The sequence below is a fragment of the Haliaeetus leucocephalus genome, unplaced genomic scaffold (genome assembly GCF_000737465.1).
Source record: "Haliaeetus leucocephalus isolate CR32 unplaced genomic scaffold, Haliaeetus_leucocephalus-4.0 Scaffold848, whole genome shotgun sequence".
Taxonomy (NCBI): domain Eukaryota; kingdom Metazoa; phylum Chordata; class Aves; order Accipitriformes; family Accipitridae; genus Haliaeetus; species Haliaeetus leucocephalus.
This window is the reverse complement of record NW_010973284.1, coordinates 10,511,314-10,520,404: the sequence shown is the minus strand read 5'-3', so window position 1 is coordinate 10,520,404 and position 9,091 is coordinate 10,511,314. Positions and strand designations below refer to the sequence as shown.

Genomic DNA, 9,091 nt, shown 5'->3' with positions numbered 1-9,091 from the left:
CCCCGCCGCTGCCGACCACCCGCAGCACCGGCTGCCGCAGCTCGTTGCGGCCCAGCAGCACCAGCGCGCCCCGCATCACGCGGCGCCGCGGGGCCTGTCCCCCCGGCAGCGGCTGCTCCACGGCCACCGTGCAGCGCAGCTCCGCGTCCTCCATCCTGCCGCCGCCGCCGCGGGGCCGCCGGCCGTTCAAACCCGCCGCGTGCAGCCGCCGCCAATCAGCGCCAGGGGATTTAACTCGGCGGCCAATAGGAGGCGGGAAGGGAATCGGTCCGGGAGGGGGTGGGACGGAGCACCAGCCTGGCCAGTCAGCAGCCTCGCGGGTGACCACGTGAGGCGTTGCCAGGCCACGGGACGCCGCGTGGCCCGGCGGAGCCATGGCCGCCCGCAGCGGGGAGAAGGAGCCGCCGGACCCGGTGCGGCAGAACCAGCTGCTGTGCGAGCGGGTGCGGAAGGAGCTGCAGTGCCAGAGGCTGCACACGCAGTACGACGTGAACCCGCTCCACCGCGGTGAGGCGGCGCGCGGGCGGCCCCACGGCCACAGAGCACGGGCAGGAAACCCCGAGGGCAAGAGAAGCGTTTGCACCGAGGCGCGGGGCGGAGGGGAAGGCTCGTGGGGCCTGCGTGAGGCAGGGGCAGGAGAGGGCCCCGCAGCACTCAGCTGCGCGCCAGAGACAAGCAGCCGCACCCAGGAACGGCAGCAGTGGCCAGGGAGAGGGGCAGATCCGGAAGGAGCAACTGGTGGGCTTTTCTTTTACCTAAGGAACCAGTCTGCGCAAAGACAGAACGGAGACGTGACCAACTGCCCAGATTAGACAGTGCCTTAGTAAACACGTAGACGTGAGGTGACTGCTTAGGGTCTGGAACCCACGGATCCTGAGCAAACACCGCAGAGCTAAGATGGGGTAGAGAGCCCCAACACTGCATCATGTTTCTTCAGCCCACGGGCTGATTTCTGCCTGCCAGTTCTCAGTCATAGAGTATCATAATCTGTGCTGGCACGGACAGGTGATGTGAATAGATTAACTCAGGTCTAGCTTTTACAATAAAATCAACACAAACCAAAGGAAAATAATTTCCTGAAACTTGGTACTCTGCAGGCCACCGCTTAGGTGGTGTGGAACTTTGCTGTGGTGAATGCAAGCAGCATCCAGCAGAAAATCCAGGCCTTTAGCATGCTTAACCCCCTTCCATTTCTAGGAAGCTGCTATTAGTCAGTACTCTTAATTCATTTTGTTCTGTTCACATGCTGTTCTCCCTTTACAACTTCCGTGAAGTAGCTAGGCCCAGACCGGGGAATAACAAAAAACCCCATAGATATCCTAAACCCGGCTGTGATGCTAAATTCACATTAAGGTAATTCACCTGCATCATTTCTTCCCAGTTCACACGATCACAAAGAAGCCCATGTCTTGGCATGATAATATAGAAGAGCCAGCAGATGGTAAGAAATCTCTGAACAGCTTGTGATAATTACGTAAGAAAATGACTAATAAATAAGATTTTAAAATTCCAATTATTCTAAAAGATGACATACGTGGAAACATCCCTGTGTTAAGAAAGTTAAACTCATTCATGATTTCTGTGAAACATAAGGCAGGTTTTTTTCCACTTTAAGGCCCTTTCCCATTACTTTTCATTATCAGTACAAGCCTGCATTCATGCAACTATGCTTTTATTTTTGTTTTTAGTTATCATACTATAAAATTCTGCTTGAGAATCTAAACCTCTTTCAGGGGAAAACAAAAAAAAAATCTAGAAACATGTTTTATACATACACATTGCCTGTCATTACAGATTCTACTTAGCCACCCCACATGATAAACTGCTGAAATGGCTGCTGAGTCTTGCTTTAGAGCACTAACAACAGGAACCCTTATAGCAACTGCTCCCTTATTTCTAACATGCCAATTTTGTCTAGAAAACTTAACGGTCAGTTAAGGTTGGCCTGCTCTGGTCAAGGATTAGGGGGAGGAAAAAAAACCAAAACAAAACAGGGAAAGGCAGCAGGTCTCAGGCAACTGAGAAAGACAACAGCTAACGTGGAGAGCTGGTTGATGCTAGATGTGGTACAAGAAAATTAAGATACTGCAATACAGTAGACAGGGATGACAGAATTAACAGGACAATATAGGCAGGCAAATCTTGACATTTCATCAGGATAAATTTGAGTAGAAATGTCACCCTGCATTCTCTTACAAGATCATTCGCAGAAGCACACAGGTTGCCTCCAACCTTGGCTTGCTCGCTATTGCTTGGACAGCTTTAGGATGTCCCATTCTAACACACACCCACGGGTGACTGGTTTTCAAATGTACTTACTTTCATTTGTATTTGTGTCTCTTAAACCAACAGCCAAGTTTCTGAATCTTATTCACCACGCAGCACTGGAGCCAACAAAGAAATATGCAGAGCCACAAACTGAAAGCCAAGAAATTGGCTGGAACACAACACCTTTGGTGAGTAGGGTGCTTAAGGACTCAGCTCTTTGCAAGATTCAGAGAGGTTCAGCCCATCACACTGAAAGATACTCACGCCAAGAAAATAATTTGTGACAAACACAGAAAACAGGAATGACTAGGAATAAGCAGAACTGTTCATGGACAAGCTTTTAAAATTTACACCTAAGAGGACTCTTCACACTGGCATAGGCTTGTGAAGAGAAAGAGTAGACTTCCCCTGAGAAACTTGCATGCAACATATCTACAATGACAGTCGACCCCAAGCATATTGCCAAATGCCACATACGTAATCGCGGCTGTTTATTAAAGCATTCAGCCATGAGAAATGGCGTAGTGAGCAATGTGAAGTGACATACATAAGTACTGTGAAAAGAAATGTGCTGCTGTACAGTATCTTTCAAACAAATTGCAAGCAGAACCATAAAATTAATGATCAGCTAAGTATACCCGAGGCAGAATACACCAGTGAGGATTCATTTGGGGAAGCGTGAATAAACAGGAGGAAAAGAAATCTTACTAACGAGCTAAGACATCAATCATATCCAACAAACGAATAGCTGTGACGATGACTGACTTTGTAGATTAGTGTTTCGAGAAAGGCAAATGAGACCCTGATTAATTTTGGCCTGTTACAAAGAAAACTAAGATAAATAAGAAAATAAGAGAGTCTTCTGCAAGTTTTCCTTTTACACTTCAAGTAAACCAGTTACTCATGACAAGACTAGAGACAGACATCCCAGCAGGTCTTTACGCTATTAGATACTGGTGGTAGGATTAGACTGTCAGGAAAGAGGCAACTAAATTTGCTTATAGGGAAGTGAGTTAAATTTATAGAGTCAGGACACATGATGCTGTTTCATACGCTAAGTTTTCCTTTTTCACCAGGTTCTACCGTAATGAAGCAGTAAACAATATATTCTCATATAAGTGGTACCCTACCGTTTGTCACTTCAGCATTTCTCAGCAGCAAGAACACAGTGCATCGCTCTTCTCAGGAGGGACTATTACTACTAGTAATTCTAGTAAAAGCACATGACTATTCATCATTTTTCTTTCCCAGATTCACGTGGATCGTACTGATCGCAGACTCTACTTCCCACGACGGAGAACCGAGATCACTAAATAAATGGCTGCCATGGGGCACGGGGAGGAGCACTCTGAGAACCTGAAGTTGTAGAGTGGCCAAGCCACACAGCTTAGAAGCAGTTAATGACATCTAATCTGTTAGGCCCTGCTTGTTATTAGATAAGTCTGGTACATTTCTGGCAAGAGAAGATAGCAAGGAAAGGGAAGAGAGAAACTCAGTCTGTCCAGATCTGCAGCCTGGCAATAGTTACAGAAATAAACCTATTTATAAGATTGCTGCATTTGTCTCACTGCTGTTTCCAAACCCATCTATATAAGTAGTCTAAAAACCACTTTAACATCTCAACAGGCTTCAGACTTCTTATTCTGACATTGGCAACGTGACCCAGAACTCAAGGTTCACCAAGTACATGTCAACAGTAGCTGTGGAAAAAGCTGTCAGAATGAAGGGAACAAAGGGCAGGCTTCAGCCACTGTTCATAACACAGTTCAACATGAATTAGACATAGTTCTGTGCAAACCATTTAATGCGTTCACACACCAAAGGTTTAAGTAGAAAACAATCCTTCAACGAAACAGACAGTAAGAAGAAATTAGTGATAAGGCACCAGCTTCCACTGACTTTTTTCTTGCCACTTGAAAGCACCCAGCTTGCTCCACGGTTAGCTGCTTGATGACAGCAGAAACACATCTTGTAACACACGGAAACACAGGAACCCCACCGGGGAGCACGGTCCTCCTATCGTGCTCGGCTCTTCATTTTCTGCCTTGCTCTCTTTCCAGGTCTCTTCTGCAAAAAAAGGACAGATTCAGATCTTTATTTTCATGTCCTCAATCTTTATGCTAGCTCTATAGCTTGGGGAGGATACCAAGGAGAGGATACCTCTGGAGAGGGAGGTTTTGGGACACAGGTAGCAACAAACAGTACTTGCTAACTCCCCCACTCATTTCCCTGCTCCGAACCACCACGCTCAACTCTGTCTGCAACTGAATTATGCTCAGCTCCCACAGACAGACACTGTCACTTCCAGATGCTGCAGGCACCCATCAGCTCTCCCTCCCAGACCAGGGCTGGCTTCCTAGCTAACCAGGATCATTTGCATGCAACATTTTACTTACATTGAGGGCTTTTTTTCCTCCTTTTCCTGATTTTCCTGGGCCTTTGTTGTGAGCCACTTTTGACCGGAAGCTGGATACATCATTAAAACTCTCCTTTGTGTTCCACTTTGAGCCCTTCTTCTTCCCACCAAAACCAAACTTCTGATTCTTGTATCGTCTTTTGGCATTTGGTCTGAAAAACAACCAAACAGCGTCATTGTCTATATTCCTTTCCTCAAGAAGCTCTCAAGAAGGCACATGTATCTGCTGACGGACTCCCTTTCCCCTCTTACTGAAGAGACAGAAATTAGCACATTTCAGTCGCCATTCAATTCTGGCCACAGTTTTCCTCCTCTTTAGGGACAGAAAGCCACCTCAGGCTTACTTTAACAAACATTAATCAGAACAGCTTTCTTGTTCCACAACATGATCCCCTAAAAGACTGAAAAAATCAGAGATTCTACATTTAAGTATCTTTCTTTTCTGGTCTCACCCCTTCTTTATCCGTTGACTTGCACTGCCTTTTTTATTCCCTTGAGATGATGTCTGCTCTTCATCTAGAAAATCCAGCTTGTCGGAGAGACCTGCAAGAGCAAAGACATAACAGTTGCTCAGCTACCATCACAGAAAATACAAATTTTCAGTCTAAACAAGTGTCGTGGTTTAACCCCAGCCAGCACCTAAGCACCACGCAGCCACTCACTCACTCCCCCCCCACCCAGTGGGATGGGGAAGAAAATCGGGAAAAGTAGTAAAACTCGTGGGTTGAGATAAGAACAGTTTAATAGAACAGAAAAGAAGAAACTAATAATGATAATGATAACACTAATAAAATGCCAACAGCAATAATAAAAGCATTGGAATGTACAAATGATGCGCAGTGCAATTGCTCACCACCCGCTGATCGAGACCCAGCTAGTCACCGAGCAGTGATCCCCTGCCCCCACTTCCCCCGGTTTGTACACTAGATGGGATGTCCCATGGTATGGAATACCCTGTTGGCCAGTTTGGGTCAGCTGCTCTGGCTCTGTCCTGTGTCAACTTCTTGTGCCCCTCCAGCTTTCTCGCTGGCTGGGCATGAGAAGCTGAAAAATCCTTGACTTTAGACTAAACACTACTGAGCAACAACTGAAAACATCAGTGTTATCAACATTCTTGCATACTGAACTCAAAACATAGCACTGTACCAGCTACTAGGAAGACAATTAACTCTATCCCAGCTGAAACCAGGACAACAAGTCATAGCAACAAGTCACCCTCACTGAAGAACAGCTACTTGGGAGGATTTTCACTACCACTGGCACATGATTTTGCACAGCAGCAGCCTTTCAAGCTTACTGCCCAGCACTACAGATTGACAAAACACATCACACTGCCTTACACTGCTCACACATCGCTATTCCTATTATACATGCGCTCTCTTAGACAAGTTAGCTTTACCTTTCTGGTATTTCTTGACTGCATTCAATATATTTTTTTTCTCCTTTTGTCTCCTCTGCAGAATCTCAGTTTGCACCTGAGATTAGAAACAGAATGTTAGTGTTGTGCCTTTTAGTGTCCCATACCTTTTTTTTGGGTTTTTTTTTTTTTTTTTTTTAGGTATCCCATCTTTTACTCTGTCTTCCTTTAAAGCAGCTAGACAGAAGACTAGACAGATTCCATATATCTTAGCCAGCCTCCTGTGGTCTCACTTTCTAAGCTCCTCACTCAGTCTCCAGATTCTTGTCATAGATGGATGTCTATCCCTTTTGTAGCTCCTCCTCACCTTCTTGCCGTATTTTCTCATTGCACGGAGCTGTTTCGCTCTCTCAGACCTCTCCATTGCTTCCTGTTTACTCTTAAGCTTCTGTCGAATCTTATTAGGGGATAGAAAAAAAAATTATCAGTAACACAAAAGAAAATATGAGAATTTTATGATTGCTGTGCAGTCCTGAAGTCAATAATTATGTGAACTATTAATGAGTGGAAAAACGAAAACATCTCTCAATCAGACAATGGTTCATAAGGCAAAATGTTCTTTCAACTCAAGGCTGGAACAGTTATTACAGAAACTTCTGAACTGATCTGTACCCAAAATCTGGTTAAAAAGACAAAACTCACACAGGGACAAGACAAAGCCTTATAATGGGCCCTAACAGAACTGCTAAATAAGAGTATCTTGTCACATCTTGTCAGTCTACTCAGTTGTACATAGAAGACTTGAGTTTCTTTCTTGTCATTATTAAAAGTAAAGCACTGAAGAAGAGTCAACAACCCTTCCATGCCATAGAAAACATGTTTTTCATTCCCTTCTTGTTCACAAACATTTCTATAAGGATGCCACATAACAAGGGATTACAAAGATTTCAACACAGATCATCTGCCTTCAGTCTGTGACTCCACTAGAAGATTAAAGACTCTGTTCTTCAAACAGAAGCCAGCAAAAGAAGGTAACGGTAACGTGCAGAATTGACTTAAGCCTCAGCACAAGCTAATTATTAATCTTCATCTTCTCTAGGAAGACTCTATCAGCCATCAAAACAGTGACCAAGTCATACATGAACCTCCAAATTAGACTCCAGCTCATGTTCGTTTAACTTACACAATGCAGCCTTTTTTCCAAAACTAAAACAAAAATTAGGGTTCCGTTTTGAACAAAGACCACAATCAAGAAGTAAGTTTGTGAAATTCTTATTTCCTACACAAATCCGACTTACTACCCATGATAGATTAATTCAGTAACACACAGTTTAAAATCACAGAGAACCAAAACACACTAAGTATAAACAAAGGGTGATAAACAAGGAAAAAGGATCACGTTAATGCTACAGTTGACTGCAAGTCTTAGGCCAAAGAACATAACCACAGCCAACTTTACAACCACTGTCACACATATGGAGAAAAAGTCTCCGTTTTTGGTATTAAATACATTCAGGACAGAATATGAATCCTGCTTTTCTACTTTATGTTCCAACCTATTACGGAAATCCCCACATTGCACTGAAATACCTAAACAGGAAGAATTTCCTGCCACAAACAACATTTCAAACACAAACATTGTCACAGACATTTGTCAAAGAGATGAAGGTAAGTATTCACACATCACACAAAGTTAATCCCTAACACCAGCTGAAACCAACACATAACACAGGAAAGCAAGCCACTATTCACTGCACATACCTTCTGCATCTGTTGGTCTGACTTGGCCATCTCTGCAAAGTAATCATCTGGCCTTCTAGTAGGAATTTGGAGCTTACGCAACCTAGGTAGGGCTTCCAGGACCGCTGCCTGAGCCTGCCGGTAACTAGGAAGACAGCACAGCACCAGCTCTTATATCTTGCACATATACATTTATCTAGTTTCCAGTTACAGTTTTATATGCTGGATTATAAAAGGCAAGGCAAAACAAGAGAACTGTAATAATCCCAAAAGAAATCCACAAAGAAAACCCCATATCCTGTGTTAAAGCCATCGTGCTGCAACCAAGGAACTTTTAAAATCAACTTTTCAGCAAAGGATGGAAGTCTGCTGCAAGGAGGGAAATGATTTATTTCCAGTCACAAGACAAGTTAAATATACTACCATTAATTTGTAGTTATTCTGGAAAACATTCAGAGCCATCAAATGTAAAATACACGGCCCAAGAGCAACCCGATACCGGTGACAGCCAGTGTGGCAGTCTGCAGCACACCTGCAAAACACGCCTCCAAGCACGCAGCAGTATGCCGACACCCTACAAGAAATCTCCCTTTTGGACACTTACAAGCTCATCTCTCTCTGGAAATCATTCTCAGGATCAACAGCATCCTTGTTAGGCGCACTCTGTGAGGCAGGGTCCACGACCTGGCCCGAAGTCACATCCAGCCTTTCCACCCAGGCCAGCTGCTGCTTCAATTCGGACAGACACTGCTTCAGGCCGTCCTGCGGAAGAAGCACACCTCTGCCCGCCACCGCACAGAACCACCTCCCCAAGGCCGGCCCGGCTGAACGTCCAGGTCACACCGTGGGCTGCCGCTGCCCCACGGCCGCGGGGTGACACCCCAAATCACCGCAGCGGTGCAGGAGCCCTGGAGGCCTGCCCTGCCCTGCCCCGACCTCCGCGGCCCCAGCCCCGGCGGGGGCTCCTCTGCCCCGGGAAGGCGCCGTCCCGCCCCGCGGGCCCCGCTCACCGCGTCGTTGCGCCGCTTCGGCCGCTCCTCCAGCACCACGTTGAGCCCCGGCTTCAGCGCTCCCCTCGAGAAGGCCTCCTGGAGCTGCGGAGAGGCCACGGTCAGACCGCGCCGCCGGCGGGGGGACACCGGGCGGCCTTACCCCACGGCTACCGGGGGAGGTCTCGCCACCGCGGCCGCGGGCTCACCTCCGAGTCGGAGAGAGACGAGTCCTCCGAGCCGGAGTCCGACCCGGAGTCGGAGAGGGAACCGCGCCGCGCCATGCTGCTGCCGCCGCCGCTTCCCCCCGCCTGCGCGCGC

General features: G+C 46.5%; 3 protein-coding genes across 3 annotated transcripts in view; 1 reads left to right on the top strand and 2 right to left on the bottom strand.

The window, feature by feature from the left end:
- The window catches only part of PIF1 (PIF1 5'-to-3' DNA helicase), a 6,372-nt gene extending 6,218 nt beyond the window's left edge, over positions 1-154 (bottom strand). Inside the window, exon 1 of the mRNA XM_010582731.1 lies at positions 2-154. Within this exon, the coding sequence (XP_010581033.1) occupies positions 2-154 (153 nt within the window). The remainder of the gene's footprint in view (position 1) is intronic.
- Positions 155-374: 220 nt separating this feature from the next.
- FAM183A (family with sequence similarity 183, member A) lies at positions 375-3,585 on the top strand. The gene is made up of 4 exons (XM_010582529.1): positions 375-507; positions 1,382-1,441; positions 2,353-2,456; positions 3,520-3,585. The coding sequence occupies exons 1-4, from the start codon at positions 375-377 to the stop codon at positions 3,583-3,585; spliced, it is 363 nt and encodes a 120-aa protein (XP_010580831.1).
- Positions 3,586-3,740: 155 nt separating this feature from the next.
- Positions 3,741-9,069, bottom strand: EBNA1BP2 (EBNA1 binding protein 2). The gene is made up of 9 exons (XM_010582528.1): positions 8,980-9,069; positions 8,792-8,875; positions 8,386-8,543; positions 7,803-7,926; positions 6,409-6,498; positions 6,084-6,159; positions 5,137-5,227; positions 4,665-4,836; positions 3,741-4,335 (listed from the first exon to the last, which is right to left on the bottom strand). Exons 1-9 carry the CDS (start codon positions 9,052-9,054, stop codon positions 4,285-4,287), a joined length of 921 nt encoding a protein of 306 aa, XP_010580830.1. The 5' UTR covers positions 9,055-9,069; the 3' UTR covers positions 3,741-4,284.
- Between the last annotated feature and the right edge of the window lie 22 nt (positions 9,070-9,091).

Coding starts and splice junctions, on each gene's coding strand:
- FAM183A (XM_010582529.1), top strand. CDS start 375: ATGGCCGCCCGCAGCGGGGAGAAGGAGCCGCCGGACCCGGTGCGGCAG. Junction 508..1,381: donor CGTGAACCCGCTCCACCGCG/GTGAGGCGGCGC, acceptor ATTTCTTCCCAG/TTCACACGATCACAAAGAAG. Junction 2,457..3,519: donor GCTGGAACACAACACCTTTG/GTGAGTAGGGTG, acceptor TTTCTTTCCCAG/ATTCACGTGGATCGTACTGA.
- EBNA1BP2 (XM_010582528.1), bottom strand. CDS start 9,054: ATGGCGCGGCGCGGTTCCCTCTCCGACTCCGGGTCGGACTCCGGCTCG. Junction 8,876..8,979: donor CGTCTCTCTCCGACTCGGAG/GTGAGCCCGCGG, acceptor GCCTCTCCGCAG/CTCCAGGAGGCCTTCTCGAG. Junction 8,544..8,791: donor CGAAGCGGCGCAACGACGCG/GTGAGCGGGGCC, acceptor CTTCTTCCGCAG/GACGGCCTGAAGCAGTGTCT.